Consider the following 18,564-nt stretch of genomic DNA (forward strand, 5'->3'; position numbering starts at 1 on the left):
TTAGGCAATCAATACCTTCCTTTTGTCTATCAGCAGCATCCAGTTCCTGGACATTCTGCTATTTCAATAGGTGGCTGCATGAGGGAATTTGGATCTGCCCCAGGAGACTCTATGTTGATGATCTGCATACCTAGTGTGATGGCCTCATTGGAGTCCGAGTTCACAGAGAAAGACAAGCCAGATCCTGGGGCCAACGGAGGTCTAGGGGGAGACCTCATTGGCTGTAGAAGAATGCAGGGAGGAGCAGGACGAGGCATGCTTGGTTTGTTAGCAGGAAAAAATGGGGGTAGGATGACCAAGAGAGGGGGGAAGACAAGGCAGGCAGTGGAGATGAGAAGTGACGGAGCCTCAGGCGATGAGCAAGGACTGCCCCCTCCTGATCCCCAAGCATGGAGAGTGAAGGGGAGGTAGGAACAATGCAGGCTGACCCCATGGCTTGAGAGGAGAGTGCCCTACCCCTCTTCACAAGATACACCGGGGGACTGAGAGTTATGGAGATGCTGTGGGGAGGGTCGCTTGTTGGGAACAAGTGCTGAATTCATGGAGTTTTGTGTGCCGTTGCCGACGTCTGGTGTTCATTGGACTCATTGCCTTGTTCCTTTGCTTCGTTGAACTCATTGTCTTGTTCTCTTGTCCCGCTGGACTTCTTGCCTTGAAGTCTTATGCTAACAGCATATTGCTGGACTACTCACAGCCAGACTCGCAGCCAGACTATTGCTGGACTACTCGCAGCCTGGTCCAGGACTTGCCATAAATGTGGGAGCGTGTTTGAAGGAAAGTTAGAGCAATAAATGGAGTTTAAACTATCAGCTAACTGTATTGCCTCTCTGCCTTGCCCCAGATCATCTCACCTAGATTCTGTAGGTCAGAGAAGCTATATGCCAACCAGACTTTTGTCAAAGTGACAGCAACTACTTTAGTAAAACAAAATCAATTAGATATTTGGCTATTTTACATCTTGTCATTAAAATTTCAACCTATCCAGTCTTTTAATAATGTTAGTTTGTTCTGAGTCTGATATAGCACTGAAAGAATTCATCAGATTTCTTTTTCCCAGAAGGTTATCTGTGCAGTGTCTTGCAATAGATAAACTGTTTATCTTGGCAATAATCTATCAGGAACTGGCAGAACTGGTATAAAATGTCCTTGAGGATATATGTAGTTGAGAGATCAGATTTATTTTTTAATGTGACAATACTCTTTGGCCAGTTTGGCTTAGGAGTTCCTCTGAGCAGATCATGTTTTACAGATATTGAAAAAGTATGCAGAAAAGGTCTCATTTAAACTACTACCTGGGCATTGCCTACATGTAAGTAAAATTCACTCTTGGCCTCTACAAGATGGAAGCCACTCAGCCTGCTATAAACTAATCAACTGTTTTTCCATTGAATAGTGACTGAAGATAATTGTTCTTTTTAATCCCTATCATCTTTAATTTGTTCAATTATTTAATATTTCTACAATGATTTGTTTAGGCTTTAGATAGTATTTGTGATTTAAAAGTCTCTCTTGATTACATGATCACTGGGATCTGTTTCTCACTCTCATGGACGTGATTTTGCAGAGTGGTCTTTTGACTGGTTTTCAATAAGTTTTAAAAATAATTCTTTTAAGGAATCCACTCTGATGTTAGGTGTGGACAAGTCAAAGATAGAGAGAACCAAATGTTTGTGCTATCTGAAAACTTTGCCTGGTTAGAATATCAGTTATGTTTTAATCTTTTAAATTTATCAGGATAGTATCAGCACTACTGTCCAGTAATAACTGCAGCTGCTGACCAGATTGCAGTTGTATTTTCTGAAGGAGAAAATCTCCTCCATTGAAGAGGAGAGATCTATAAGCTGTTGCGTTTTTGACCTCTGCTTGTAAATCCCACTTTAAAGCATCATATCCATCATATGGACCTGAGGGAATAGAAATACTTACAGGAATTGGCTGCCTGCTCATTTGGTCACTGTCAATTTTCAATTGTGCATTTGGATATAACTTGTTATAATGCATACAGTGAGTCTTTCTTCTTTCTCCCCTGATGATTAATAATGTCCTAGAGTTTGTTCAACTCTTTTCTAAATGTCGAGGCTTCCAATAAGGAAGCAGAGGAGCGGTACAGGTAGTCCTTGACTTACAACCACAGTGGAGTCAAAATTTCTGTTGCTAAGCCAAACATTTGTTAGGTGAGTGGTGCCCCATTTTACAACCATTTTTGTCACAGTTTTGTGAATCAGAGTAGTTAAGTGAATCATGTCATTGTTAAGTGCAACTGTCATAAATATATGTCAGTTGCCAAGCAGCTCAAATTTTGATCACATGGCCACGGGGATGCGGCAATGGTCATAAGGGTGGAAACTGTTCATAAGTCACTTTTTTCAGTGCTGTTGTAACTTCAGCTTTACAAGTTGTAACTTCAAACGATCACTAAACAAATGATCATAAGTTGAGGATTACCTGTATCTAAAACAATAGGTTAAAAATACAGTGGTAAAGAAGCATTTTTTCAGAGGAACTCTTTATGGTGGTTGCTGCCTCTGCCTTCTTGGGTCCTCCCCACTTCTTATGTATGGGCCAATGTATTGTAACTAGTTATCAGTAGTTTATCATTTCAGCATTGTTCAGACCAACTGTACATTTGATGTATAGAACCTTTATAGGCCATGGGCCTCACAAGATCATTGAGTAAGACTTCAAAAATAATAATAGATGTAAGCTAAATTTAAATTTAATTAATATTAAATACAGTTAAGTTTTACTCTCCAGTCACATAACAACTTTCTTCTTTTATCATATTAAAAAACTTGGAGGTCTTGGGATCTCAGATTGTATAACAGATATAAGAAATGAGACTAAGTGTTACCAAAGTTATTGTTCATGAAAGTCATGGATATTTATTAGTATATTTTCAACAAACTGAAATGTATGGATACAGTATGTGAACTATTAGTTCACATTATTTTTTTTCTATGGATAGCAGATGTCTACTTATTTATACTTTTTTAATTCCATCCTTATTACTTTATTAGTAATCAAGGTGGCAAACATACATAATATTTCTTCTTCCTCCTATTTTCTACACAATAACTCTGCGAAATGAATTGGGTTGAGAGAAGTCATTGACTCAAAGTCACTCGGACACATTCATGCCTAAGGTGGGACTAGAACTCAAAATCTCCTGATTTCTGTACCATCCACTTAACCACTACATCAAACTAATTCCTTTTATGTTCAAGTAATTAACTCGTGGGTCTTTTTAAGAGTAGAATAAAGTAATAGACAAAGTAATAGACATCAGATTTGCTAAACTGAATACTTCACAAGTTGGTGATACATTTTTTCCTGAAATACATAAAAAAACAAAACAAGAAAAGACTGTTTATATACAGTTTTTCAATCATACATTTTCCAATCCCTTTATATAATAAAAACATGAATTGCAAGCATGTTTCAATAAAGTTCTCTCTGATCTCAGTAGGAAAGAATTTCACACATAATTCCACCCTTGAGCAAAGGAACAAGCTCAACTCATTTTGTGCCCGATTGTCTATGCAGGTTCTGAATTCTACTCAGATAACAGCTGCTCAGAAGGAGACAGTAGCTCATGCCAAGCGATTCTTCTAGCAGCTGAGCTAGAATCATAATATGAACAAACTTCAGTTGACTCCTCTTGCCAACATCAAAAAAATTCTGATGGTTTCGGCGTAAGCAAAGCACAATCTCCCCCCCCACAACCCCCAACCCCCCATCCCTCTCATCATAAATCTGGAAACAGAGCAGAATAAGAAGCCATGCCCAGGTCAGAAGTTAGGTATTCTTACTACCAAGTATTTTTTTTTTAATCAAGTAATTTACTAGGGTGGAATTGACTGTAGTTTATAGCTTTCAGTCACAACAGTCTTGGTATCTAATTAATATTGCAACACATTACTAATCCATATAGTACAGAATAGTACATGTGCAATGATCTACACTGACAGGAGGAAATACTAATCCATTCAAGGTGTGCTTCAGTAGAAAGCTTGCATTAGGCCCATCTGTTCAATGGTTTGATCCTATTTATGACTATGCAGTTATTTTTCAGATTCTTCCTCCCCATTTGCTCTAGATTTGAATTAAACCTTAAAATAATGGTTTGCCTATTTAAGAACACAAACATAAATGCCGAAAGATTGTTTTAATACATTATTACAGTTTGAATTTTCAATAAAAATATGGCATATATAGACATATACCATGGAATTTTATTCAGAAATCTACTTAATGAAACCTTAGAGCTATTGTAAATTTTGATCAATAAATAATCTTGACTACTATTTGAGATATCTGAGTATCCCTAAATAGGTTACGATTTAGGCTACTAGCAAGAATGAACTTTGGAGTGTATTCTAAACTATTTCTAGGAAATGCATTTAATAGAAGCCAAACCTGGAGTTTTTAGCACTTTACCAAACTTCATATAAGAAACACTATCAGTCTGTGAATTCAAAAAAGAAAGTAGGCCAATTTATGCATCTGCTATGTTTTTCATACAATCTGTTGATAAGGATATAAAAATGAGAATAGTGTGTCTCTCAACAAGAATTAAATAATAAAAATGTGTGGCTTATTTAAATGCTTAATCTTATTTAGATATCATCTGAGTATTTTATCAGCTTTCTTTTAGCAATATTCCCCTCAAATATTTATCAGAAAAAAAACTTCATCTCTCGATTCATGTATATTTTAATATAAACTGTGTCTCATAATTTGTATTCATTTTTAAAAAAATAAAGGCTTTCATAATGAAGACGTATATTACAAATGTATCTTCACTATACATTTGGGATAACGGCTGACATCAAGGATTATTAAAAGCATGAAAAACCTTTTTCACAACCTTTGCCACTTCACAGTTCTCAACATTCTTCTCTGTTAATAGGATACTAGAGTGAGTTAAAAAATTTAAACTGAAGGGAAGGGAAATGAAAAACTAGAAATACACACATCATTTTGATTTAAACGTCCCTGGTGTCATGAAAACCTGAAATTAACACTATAATTTGTTACCACTGATGCAAAATATAAGAAAGTATTAACCATTTATTGATTCACATGTTCAGGAGGAGGGTTTCTTTTGAATGAAAAGCTCATGAGTGAAGTATTTAGCTAGATCTATATGAAACAAGACATTGTAAGTCATATACAGACACTAACCTTATATTTGTAGTACTTGGTTATAAATAGCAACCCTCTTCTCCACAGTTGTGCACTTTATTGGATTACTACCCGATTCATTTCATTACTAACCTAAACAATACAGGTTTGTCATTATTAATATGGCTCTACTGTTTATTCCTGTCTTTGCCAACATTAGAAACAAAGTGGGTTTGACCTTTCCTTAGAAGGTACTGAAATGAATCTGTAAAGAACCTCTGTTCCTTGGAGAATTGGAAAGACTAAAAGGATAGACAAGTTTATGTTCAACAAATTTTGAAGATGCACCAGATAGATTCCATTTTTAGGTTGATAGTTCCTCTGTAGTCATAGACAAAAAATACATCAGTGAAGAACAATGTCATTCCAAAAAGGGGGAAACAATCTTTGAGAAAAGAACAACTGGAGGTATCATCTTTGAATCAAATATATTTTACTGGGGATGGCAGACTCTTGGTACTGTATATGACAAAAGATATAGGCAATTGTATTTGCTGCAAGCATATAAACCGTAAACTGACTTATTTGCTTAACATGATTGCAGATTATCTTACACCTTCTTAATAGTCAAATAGATAGCACTGGGGTGTACTCTACAGTTAGGCTGTATATTAGCAACATTAATATGGAAAAACAGGTGAATTAGGTTATTATGATACAAACTAAGTATGAAAGGCTAGAGATGCATCAGACATAATATTAGAAGAAAATGGGGCAGAACCATTTCATAAATGAATTCTGGGGAAAGGAATATGCCAGAACAATTTTTTCTTAGGTTTCTCAATGTGTGGGTGGGTGGAAATAGGTAATAAAATACAATAAAGCATGACAAAATAGCGAAAGATCAGAATAGCCCAAAGAAACATGAAAAAATTGTATAAACCTAAAAATCTTTTGAGAAGAGTTACCATGGACATGTTTTATGCTTTATACAAACTCAAGTCTTCAAATCCAGATGCAGGTGTTCAAGTAATTGGCCTACAGATTCCTACTAGACCAATTGAACAAAACTGAGGGAAAAATATTCTTTGTTTCAGAACAATGTGTTATCAGGCTAAACAATGTATTCAGAACACATTGTTCTGAAACAAAGAATATTTTTGCCTCCGTTCTGTTCAGTTGGTCCAATAGGACCTGGATCACACTGTAGTCCAGTGTGCCTGGATCACATTGAATAAATGGGTAAACTAGCATGACAGCTAGAGTAATGTTGCCAATGCTGTTTGTTTGTTTTTATGATTCAGAATGTTATTTTAGGGCACGATGTGATAGAATTTGTAGAGCTAACTATTGTCAACAAAAGCATTCATATGAAATTTTAGACAGATACACATGAGTATAGCTTCCCCTCCTCTCATAGTTCCCTATTAACTTTCTCAATATGATGGACCTTGGAGAAATGAATCAGGAATGGAGCCTGGAGAATTAGTGGGTTCAGAGGGTTTAGTTCACTTTGGATAAATGAACATCTATTCTGAATTATCACACTTCATTTTGTGGTCTGATGTGACCATTTTGTGACCTTGATGAAATCCAGCATACCTACCATGCCAATTAATTAATTAATTAAATTAATTATGACTCCTGAAAATTTCATAGTTGGATACATACATACATACATACATATTCATAAAGTTATATTTCTACAAATATCTTAAATATGTTAAGCATTTATATTTACCTTTCTAGTCATAGCAATCTATATACTAGTATACTATTTTTTCTCATAATCATTAATGGGGGAAAAGGGGCAACAATTTTTGATCCAAGATATCTCAAGTTGACTTACTTACAGAATGTGTCCAAAATCTAAGACCCATGATTCCAAAGGGAATAAAATCTGAGAAAGTTGTGGCTGCTTCAGGGAAGAAGGAAGCTTTCTGATGCTTCCTTCCAGCTTCCCACAAGAAAACTCAATATAGAAGTCAGCTGGAAGTTGGCTTGCTCCCTCTCTCATTGTTGTTTTGCCACCTGTGGTCATTCCATTTTTTTCTGTTTGGTAAAGAAATATTTCTGAAAGAATAACTAAATGGGGTGCAGGCTGTCTGAGCTCTGAAGATATTATACATAATATGGATCTGATATCACGACATGAGAGGTGATTATCCAGAATCAACCATCATAATCAAGGAGTTCACTTTAACTACTTCATTGGCTGAATTACATAGAATGTTAATTCTGAAGCTTGCACACCTAATAAAAGAGTGTATATTTCTCTAATTATTAGCATGAATTATTTATTATGTTTATATCCCACTTCTCACCCAGGAGCTAAAGGTAGTGCACAAATGTCTTCCTCCTAATTTTTTCTACAACAACAAACTTGTAAAGTTTGTAAGGGCTGGGAATGACTGGTCCAAAATCACTCAGTGAATTTCTGGGGCTGAGGCAGACTAGTCCCTGGGTCTCCTTATTCTTTTTTTTTTTTTAAACAAACTTTATTCAGTTTTTCACATTAAAAACAAAAATCTCTTTTTAGTGGACAACATATTTCCGGGTCATCATTTTTACATACAAATATGATGGCAATTATACATTAATATATGCATACTTAATTCTATTATTGCCTTTTCCATTCCAAATTTTCAGTAAGGAGTGAAACAAACACATTAATTCTGGCCTCTTTCATTAATCTCAATCGATTTTGTTTCATTTCAATTATTTCAAATATAATCCTTTGGTATTTGTTTTCAAACATAAAGATAAACAATATGTGTTTTCATAATAATATAATAATAATAATAATAATAATAATAATAATAATAATAATAATAATAATAATAATAATGTTTAATTCTAAATTCTTTCATTAATCTCAATCTAAACATCTTTTTATTTCATTTTAATTATTTCAAATATAATCCTTAATATTTATTTTAAAAATAAAAATAAACAACATATGGGTCTTCTTATTCTTAATACATTCTTATTCGAGCTACTTAACCACCACACTGGCATTCATAACATACAACAGACACAACACATAAAATAGAAGTAGAAATAGAGGAAAACAGATCGACATGTTTCTTATGCCATTATATGCAGGAAGTAGTTAAAACAAAGTCATTTTTAAAAAAATAAGTGATCAGGAATGGAGGAAGGAAATTATAAATCTGTTACTGAAATCTCTCTACAGGATATACTGATCAAAAGCATTATTCAGTTTTAAAAAGTATCAGACATACACTTTTTCTTTAAAAAAATGAATCAAAGTGGCTTCTGAAAAAGTTCTGAATTTGTAATCTTTTAAAGCTTTGAGGAATGTCAGTAAATAAACTATGACTGTTAGGAATGATAATCACCTAACAGTTGGGCTGGAAATATATAAACCAGGATAGTCATTTAATACTGTATCTTTAAGAGCATGCTGTAATTGTGATTGGCTGAGGTTCCTCCAACGGCCATAAGGTGGAGCCGAAAACCTGGTTTCTTTCTCCTTGCATTTCCTGTATTGCCATTTTGCCTGATTGTCGTTCTGCTTGGATTGCTGTGAGTCTTGCAACTGTTAGCAAACTCCGTTTACTGAACTCTGTTTATGATACTTGACTTTGTTTTTGGATTATCCCTGGACTGATACTTACTGCTTTAACTGTGTATGATTTGGACTGTTTGTTGGACTTTGTTTACCCGTTTACTGGAAGTAAAACCTACATTTTACTATTCAGTGTATCTATATGCTGGTCGTGTGTTACTCAACAGCACTCTCACTACGTTTCCCTGACTGTACTCATTCTCCTAATGGGGGATACCTCAATAATGACTATCACTAAGTGTTGTATCTTATGTTTCTTGATGAATGTATTTTTATGTACAATGAGAGCTTACGCATCAAAGACAAATTCTGTGTGTTTCCAATCACATAGCCAATAAAGAATTCTACTGTAAATGGGTAAAACAATATTCTGGCAACCACTGTTCATTTGGATTTGCAAAATGTTTTTGACAAATTCCTTCACAAAAGTCTCCTAAAGTCACGGACAATTACATTAGGATATATTTTTTTAATCTCAGAAAGAAAATTGAATGAGGATCTAATTGTAAAAATGATTAACCTCTAACGTTTACAAATGTTTAACATGATGCCAATCTTAAATAGAATAGCTGAAAAACTCTTTCTCGTTCAAACTGCACTGCAAACTGTGGCTCATACTATGAAGTCAAATGGCAGGAGACTATAGAAAATATTTTTTAAAAAAATGTATTTACACAATTCACAATTAAAATTATTTTATTATCGAGTAGTAACTTTAATAAAAAGGAAATAGAAATAAATTTATAGAAAAAAAGCTATAAGCACTGCACTATCAAGAAGGTTATATATCCCTATCAAAGTCAATGTGCCTATTTAATCTCAGTTGAGATGAAGGAATCCAGTAACCACAATAACGCTTACAGCACAAATCATCATTATTGCAATGACATCATGATGCAAATGACATCATTTTCCCTGCTCTTAGATGTGTATAAAAACAATGATGCTTTTGTATTCAAGTCTGGCTAATGGAATTCTTTAAGTGCTTTTTAACCACGTGGAAATAGAATGCTTCACTAAATAAACTTTTGGCCTCTCTTAAAAAAAAAGAAAAGAAATGGATATCAAATTATTACTCTGATGATGTAATTGTTTTATATATTTAAAATATGGTGAAGTTTAAACTGACAGAAGCTGTTTTGATTAACATTTCAAAATAAGGCATGTGTCTAATATAAGCAGATAAATTTACCTCAAGATAATTTATAAAAATCTCAAGATAGAAGGTAAAAGTCAATATACTAAGGAGTTTGCATTTATATAATGCAGAAATCTGTTTGGATTCAGGAAAACTAATATCTGACATTAAGACATGTTTAGGAAGTGGTAATGTATAGACTAAAGATAAAGGAAGGTAATTGGGGAAAACACACTGATCTCATCAATCCCCATTATCTCTCATTTTATTCATTCAGTGCTATGCTGGATGTGTGTATTGTCTGTTGAAGAGAAGCAAAAACAGTGAGCTCTCTCTGGCTGCTCTCAGATTTAGTCCGAATGAATGCAAACTGTCACGTGGGACATAGCCAAGCAATGACGTGAAATTCTGCTCCGTCAGAAGACAGCATCTGTCAAAAGCCCACATTTAAACTGCTGCCTTCCTGTGCAGCAGCTGAGGAACTACGGATTGGATTTTTCTGAACAAAACCTTCAGCTAAATCCCTTTTCTTCCTCACATCTTTCAACTCATCCTTTTTGGTTACTGCCTAGCAACAATGAAGAAAGTGGGCTAAATCTTATTATCAAATGCCGGAGAACAGCTTCTGATTTTAGCTAGTTCTTGCTGCTTTGCCTCACATCGCCACTAGAAATATGGATACTGAAGAGAGAACACAGCACTGCATTGTCCAAGAAGGGAACCACCAACTGTAAAAGCTTCAATGCTTCTATTGTCAGCACTAGCAGACAATGTCTGCAAGGATGGAAACTAGAAGTGCTGCTTCCGTCTCTTGAGAGTTGACCACAGAAAAATCAAGAAAAGAAGGCTGGTGATCAGGGAAGGAAGCAGAGCAGGAAGCATACAGATGGACACAGTGGATACCTTTAAAAGCAGTCTCGGGCAGTAGGCTGTTGGGGGGAGGGAGATTAAAGCATGGCTGATAGCATCTTTTTGGCTGAAGGGATGGTGTGCCAAAACTACTTGCAGTGGGCTTAATCTTTTCATGCTACAAATGGCCTGAACAAGGAAGGTATGTCAAATCATTGTATGATATTTCATTCAAGTGCATGATTTTTTAACAGAATAGAGAGCATTGTCATCCACTCACTGAGAAGTCAGAGTTAATGCTTCCTGGGTGATTAACTGTTTTCATGTATATATTTATATAATGTATGCAGGGCTTTTTGTATGCACAGCTGATAAAAATGTGACTGGATTGAAATGTGCTTGTTAAGAAAACCATCATTTGTAGTCCAGTGCTAAAACTGGGGAGATTAGAAAAATGAGAAAGAAAGGTGAGGAAAGACTATTAGCAAAAACAGTGTTATATAAAAAAATCTCCTTCATCCTCTCTGTGTTAAAAAAAAATCAGCTAATTAAACTAGGAACAATTTTACTCTTACTAGTGTTTGAGTAACACTAGTAACACAGCTACGGTATTATGTGACATATTCTGAAAACCATCAAAGAACACACTTAGGCAATCCAGTAAGTTCAATAGCATCTTCAACCTTTCAAGGTTTGATTTACTCCCTCAGCCCGTGCCATCTGATTATTATTAGCAGCCACACCTGATTTGACATACACAATCCTCCGAAAGGGCTCCAAAAAAGGAGGATAGTGATTTGGGATTTGAGTATTAGGATCAACTGGGCAGATAGTAATATCAATAACTATTAGAATTCTCAGAAGGAAGCATCAATATTCTATTTCCTTCAAGATGGGGGTATATATCACACCATCCCAAGTTCTGAGTAGCATGTGATGTTTTGAGCTGCACAGTAACAAAAAGCTGTTATTAAACAACGATATTGCCAGGAATCCTAGTCATTTAAACTGGATGGTTTTGTTTGAAATGCTTATTGGAAAAAACACAGGTTACTTATCTGCAATAAAAATTTAAGTCCTCAATCTATTGCAATTTTAACACTGCTTTACTGCCTGAGTCCTTCTCTTCCAAAACCCAAGCCAACAACTAATAATATATCATTAATGATTGTTAAGCATAAATGTGTTTTCACTGCCTTAAGCAAAATGCATAATAAAAAGTAAAGAAAAATGGAAAAATCTGGTTTTGAGAGTATAATAGGACAAAATCTGAGGTAAATTACAGAATAGAATAAACAGCCTGAGAATATGTATATTGAAATATCTATCACGTATAATGTTTAAAACTCCTTAGTCAAAATAAATTGCTTTACATTTAATGGATTTTTATTTAAACTATTCGGATTTTAAAATGACTAATGAAAATTCCTCCACCTGTTAGTCTTAATGCAGGTATGTTAAAACTTATATGAGACTCTATTTAATACAGACATTAAAAAATTTGCTCTGCCTCATATATCAAATTTCATTCTTCCTTCTTTCCCCCTGAAATATTCTGATTACTGACCGGAGCGCTCAAGAGATAAAAATAAATTACGGGCAACTTAAATATGCAAGTCCATAACCAAAACAAAACAACATCAATTTAGCATTCAATCTGAGCTGAGCACCTGAAACTCGAGGAGGCATTCAACATAGTTTTTTTAATGTAGGCCATGATCCAAAGTGGCCCATTTATGATCAGAGAGCAAGCACTAGCTTCCACAGTTTCATTCTTGTTTATCTCAGTGCAATGTAGTTTCCTGACCCTCAAGAGTGGCTTTTAGGGATGCTTGAAACTGAGAAAGATCCAGAGTACATGTGATGCTACCTACACATAGTATCTTGGATCCTAAACTATGAACATTTTGCAGTCTGCGGAGAAACCAACTTTAAAATTTATATGCATCTATGTTTTGACACCTTATACTTGTAGGCATATTAAATCTTAAAATAAGTGTCCTCACTAGTTACAAAATTGTAACATGATGCATGCAAAAATATAAAGTAACTGATATAATTGTTACTTTTCTTACAAAACCAATGTAATTGTTTTCAGCTAAGATTATGTTAAATATTTTATGTATTCTTTCACTGGATATAATGTAATAGTAAAATCAATTAACACTGAACTCACCTTACATATGCTTTAAAGAACAAAAGATTGTCCTTTTCTGTGCACTATTAAGTGTATATTACATATAGATGTAATGAACAAATACAGGAGACTTCGTTCAAATAAAATCTAGTTCTAAAAAGACACAGTTTAGAGGAAGTCCTTACAATGTCCTCCACATAGCTACACCAGTTAACTGTATCTCAAGTGGTTAATACATATTTGCATATACAAAAAATCATCTAAAATATTATTTTCATTTTATTAATTTTTTTAATTAAAATGTGTAAATTATAAACAAGAAATTATTAAAATATAATGTTAGAATTTATCCACTTATTGTGAATATTTAATCTTGAAACCTTTCAAGTTCAAAGGGACAACTTTAATAGGATATTTATTGTTCCAGGGAAAACAGTTTTAAGAATTTTAATTTATAGCTCAAAGATGGTATAAGTTTTACAAAGATGTACAGCATCCTACAATCCAAAGCTAAGCCTACTACTTGCTCCGCCTAGTGGTAGTTAGTATGATGAACTGGAGCTTTTGTTTTGAATGACAGAAAATACTTCTTTTGAGACACCAAAAGATTTGCTATGTGTTCTATACTGTACTGGATTTTCCAATATCTACTGGAAAAATTAAAAGACTGAATTACCATTTATTTCAAACTGTTTTTGCTACTGTATATTTAAGTTCCTGTTTGATGAAACAACCTGTTTAAGGACAATTTAACATCATAATCTCATTCAATCACATTCTTTTTAAAATGAGAAACTGACATTGAATTTGCTATTTATGCAACACTCCTTTAAATTAAAAAAAAAAACCAATATAAAAGATAAAAGATAGCAAAGCCATTAATTATAGTATAAATTTATATTTTTAAAAGTATTATTTCTTATTAAAATATTCATATGACTTTTACTTTGCTCAGAGCCCCAGCATTTAAAACAATGCATGGAATCACAAATCAATTTATATTTTGTTCAAAATGGCTCAGTTGAGAATAATGTCATGAATTTTAATATGCAGTATCATGAAAATTCCATATTACCTTTATTCTAGAATACAAAAATGAAGTAATAGTAAGAAATTATAAAATGTTAATTATGATCTACTAAAAATATTTAAATATTGCTTATAGTATCTTATTCATCATAAGTATGTACAGCTTTTCTATTAAGACTGGTTTATTTCTAAGAAATGCTACTAATGGGCAGAGGGAGTAGGTCTGTATGTGCAAGTACATAGTTGAAATCCCAAATGAATTACAACAGCTTTTAGAAGCTAAAGAGATATTTAATGTGATTTTTTTGAATATGATATAATCATGTAAAGAAAATAATATCAAGCTCTATTATAACTTTTTAAGAACATTTGAAAGGGTCAAAACCAGTTACGAATCAAAATGTTCAGTATTTGTTAATTCTGAAGGATATTTAAGTGAGTTATGTGCATCCTGAAAATTAATTTTAAAAAGTGCATCTTCTCACTGACTTTCTGGACACAGGAGGGGGCAATGGAAACAAGCGAAGCAACATACTGTGACTAACAGAGTTCTGGCATAATTAGTCATTTACGACTGTTCCTCTATCAATGTATAACAATTTCTCAAGAGACACTGAGACTAGATACTGTGAATCATACTAGGTAATGCATTCATATTAGCTTTAATTAGTTCTCATAATCCTGCCATTGGGTACCAAGTTCTTTATATTTGATCTTTAACAAGAACTCTTCGTTTGTAGTATGTTGAAACTTGGTTTGATTCAAGCCATTAATCATCTTGCTCCAAGCACACCTATTTTAAAATATATACCCCAATATGTAAGTATATGGGATTGTAGCAACCCTGTACATTAAAAAAAAGTAATAGCTATACTCAAGGCAGAAGGGATTCTTGAGGATAGAAAGTTTTAAAATCACGGAACATAATCTTGTTTTGTATCAGTGCCACATACTAAAACAAATTGCACAAATCAAAAACTCAAGAACAGCAAACTGGGCAAGTATTCGGTATGGATTTGAAGAATGTGAATTCAAAACATGCAGGGCTTAGAACTAATCAAGAGATTTTGGGAGTAATTTATCAATTATAAAAAGGGAATAAATAACCAAGATGGTTTGAATGCCAAACCAATAAATAAGAAATAATTTGAAAATTTGACAGTAGTGCCTAAGTTACTAACGTCATTTCCTCTTTCTGTTAAAAAAAAAAGCTCTTATTTTTGATATGCTCCTCATAAAAAGATCTTTGAAAGCAACTTTTGAAAACTTATTCACTTAAATCTCCTTTGATTTTTGCAGAGCTCCCCAGTCACTAGCCATCTCCCTATAAAAGACGCAAGATGAATTCCAGGAAATAGCAGTGGATTCCAAACAAAGAAAGCACTTCCTTCAATCACTCATATCCATTATTGGATACTTACAACATGCTTCAGTGGAGAAGGCGGCATTGCTGCTTTGCCAAGATGACCTGGAATACCAAACGGTCTCTCTTTCGCACACACTTCATTGGTCTATTTTCTCTTGTGTTCCTTTTTGCTATATTTCTGTTTTTTAATCACCATGATTGGCTGCCTGGGAGAGTTGGATACAAAGAAAACCCTGTGGCATATACTACACGGGGATTTAGATCAACAAAAAGTGAAACAAACCACAGCTCCTTAAGGACCATTTGGAAAGATGCAGTTCCTCAAACCCTGAGGCCACAGATGATTATTAATCCCAATGATACGGGAATGTCACCTCAGGGAGTTACTGGTTTAGAGAACACACTCAGTGCCAATGGGAGTATATACAATGCAAAGGGAATTGGGCATCCAGCTTCATATCATTTTAAATACATCATCAATGAGCCTGAAAAATGCCAGGAATCAAGTCCATTCCTAATACTTCTTATAGCTGCAGAACCAGGCCAGGTGGAACCTCGGCAAGCTATCAGGCAAACCTGGGGAAATGAAAGCCTGGCACCTGGGATTCAAATAGTTCGGATTTTTTTGCTAGGTTTAAGTATTAAATTAAATGGATACCTTCAGCAAGCCATCCTAGAAGAAAGCAGGCAATACCATGATATTATCCAACAAGAATACTTGGATACTTATTACAACTTAACAATTAAAACACTCATGGGGATGAATTGGGTGGCCACTTACTGCCCAAATGTTCCATATGTTATGAAAACTGACAGCGACATGTTTGTAAATACAGAGTATTTAATACACAAGCTTTTGAAGCCAGAGCTGCCTCCCCGGCAAAAATACTTTACTGGCTATCTAATGAGAGGGTATGCACCTAATCGGAACAAAGACAGTAAGTGGTACATGCCACCTGATCTGTACCCAAGCGAACGCTACCCTGTATTCTGCTCTGGGACTGGCTATGTGTTTTCTGGAGATTTAGCGGAAAAAATTTTTAAGGTTTCACTGAGTATCAGACGGTTGCATTTAGAAGATGTATATGTAGGCATCTGTCTTGCCAAACTGAGAATTGACCCAATGCCTCCACCCAATGAGTTTATCTTCAATCACTGGCGGGTTTCTTATTCCAGCTGTAAATATAGTCATCTAATTACCTCCCATCAGTTCCAGCCTAGCGAACTGATCAAATACTGGAACCACTTGCAACAGAATAAGCACAATGCCTGTGCCAACACAGCAAAAGAAAAAGCGGGGAAATACCGTCACCGTAAACTGCACTAGAAAGGACTTTTCTAAAAATACTGCAAAGTGTAAAAGACAAATCCAGTTGAAAGCATGTACATACAGTAGGGGGGAGAAGTGATGTGCTCAAAAGGGAGATATTTAAGATAAAGCACTTAATGTGTGAAAATTATTTTTTTAATTTAAAAAAAAATTATCTAATTCTTTAAAATATTACAAAGGAATATTAACCAAAAGGTTTTCAATGGCAGGAAAAAAAGAAAAGGCAGTATCAAGATATTTGTGTTAATGTGCAATAATAAGCATGCACAGCTTGGTGGTACAATTGCTATTTTATGTGCCAATAAAATTCACTACGCAAATATTCTATATTAATTTTTAAAAGATAAAAAAACAATAAAAGAGTGAAAAACATAGCTGAAAAAATACAAATCAATTTCCTCCCACTGACTGAAATTTCAGCTGAGTATACATAATTTTCAAATATGATTTTATGTGGCATTAATGCTATCAGAGATTTTTAAAAAAACTCCCTTACTCCAATAGAGATAGTATCATGGAATAAGAACACTGACAATTATGTAAAATATAAAATCTCATACAGATTACAGCTTGCCTCATAAAAATATTCTTAATGAACTGTTTTCTTGTAAAACAAGTCCTTTCAATAATGAAAACACTCCAAGATACACCATTATTTCTTGACAATTTTTATCAAAATAGAAAGGAACTACTTTTAGAGACTACAGTGAGAATATACTAAATTCAAAAGCTGTATTTATGTTTCATTTGGAAATTATGTAACAATCTACATGTTAAAAATATTTAGGTATGTCTCAGGTTTCCTGTGATGCCATCTATTTTTTTTTAGTTTATCTAACAGCACCCACCCAAGAAGAATTACTCTAGTAACTGAAGTGTACAAAATATATTATCCTATATCCCACAACTAACAATGTTTTCCATAATGACACTCAAACTGAACAGAAAATGGTTTGTAAAACTTTCAGTTAAATCCTGACATTTGGTGAATAAGTAGGTTTTAAAATTTATCAATGAGACATGGAGATTCTATTAAGGTTCTTTAACATAACTTTTCTGCTGCTTCAAATTGGCAAAATTCATTAATATAAATAATATATTGTTTATAACTACACTTCAATCTTAGAAGGTATTATTTCAAACGTCAAAGATTTGACTCAAACAAAACAAGTGCCATCATCAGGAAACTCAACTCAGTCCTTCTGAATGCTCATGGAAAGCAGATACCATATTTGCAAAATAGGTAAATATTCTCCAAAGGTTTCTCTTAATACAAAAATCTAGGCTACTACCAACATGAATAGTTTCCAACTTCTGTCTTTCAATCTGGCATGTCAGATGTTTTAGTGTATCAACATAACCTTGTTTTGGGCAGGAGTTGACTAAATGCTTTTGTTCAGCTATTCTCAAACTACAGTTCCTATAGTTCCTTTCCATTAGCAATTGTGGCCAGAGTTAATAGAGGTCAAAAACAACCAGAGGGCCATGAAGCACCATCTACATCATTCTTGACTTAGAAATGTATTTAACAAAGTAGCAGTTAAATGAAAACTGGAAAATAGAAAACTCATATTTATCCCATCCAATGCCTTTCTGAATAACTGATACTATAACCCATCCTATTTCTAATGTGGAATTGCAAAATTCCACTGGCTGTTTTTGCCTGCGATGAATCTAATTAATTATGTATACAGTATTCTTATTACCTACAAGCATTAAAAACTACTTCATACCCAACTTGGGAGAAATTGCTTCATTGGTTTACTAAGTACTTGTGCTGGCTGAAATATGAGCTCATTAAAAAGAAATCAAGCCATAGAAAGTTGGGGAAAAAGTATGGAACATTCATTGTTCCTATACTGATGTAGTGGATTAACATGGGAATGCATAATTGTACCATTTTGTTTGTCCCCATCCTCCATTAAATAAATACTGTCAGATGATAGTCCTACACAATGGGTTAAGTTTCTCACTCATAATAAAAATAATTATTACTAGA

General features: G+C 34.1%; 2 protein-coding genes across 3 annotated transcripts in view; one reads left to right on the forward strand and one right to left on the reverse strand.

Moving 5' to 3' along the window:
* CDC73 (cell division cycle 73) overlaps positions 1-18,564 on the reverse strand; it is a 107,702-nt gene that overhangs the window by 34,909 nt on the left and 54,229 nt on the right. The window lies entirely within an intron of this gene.
* On the forward strand, positions 1,143-17,163 carry B3GALT2 (beta-1,3-galactosyltransferase 2). 2 transcript variants are annotated; one of them, XM_087930345.1, is made up of 3 exons: positions 1,165-1,309; positions 10,132-10,905; positions 15,169-17,163. In XM_087930345.1, the coding sequence occupies exon 3, from the start codon at positions 15,294-15,296 to the stop codon at positions 16,560-16,562; it is 1,269 nt and encodes a 422-aa protein (XP_087786471.1). In that variant the 5' UTR covers positions 1,165-1,309; positions 10,132-10,905; positions 15,169-15,293; the 3' UTR covers positions 16,563-17,163. The 2 variants fall into 2 exon arrangements, with proteins under 2 accessions (XP_026559010.1, XP_087786471.1); XM_026703225.2 differs by lacking the exon at positions 10,132-10,905 and having other exon boundaries at positions 1,143-1,309.

The sequence above is a fragment of the Pseudonaja textilis genome, chromosome 3, assembly GCF_049901715.1.
Source record: "Pseudonaja textilis isolate UNSWEBS1 chromosome 3, rPseTex1.2, whole genome shotgun sequence".
NCBI classification, from domain to species: Eukaryota; Metazoa; Chordata; class Lepidosauria; order Squamata; family Elapidae; genus Pseudonaja; species Pseudonaja textilis.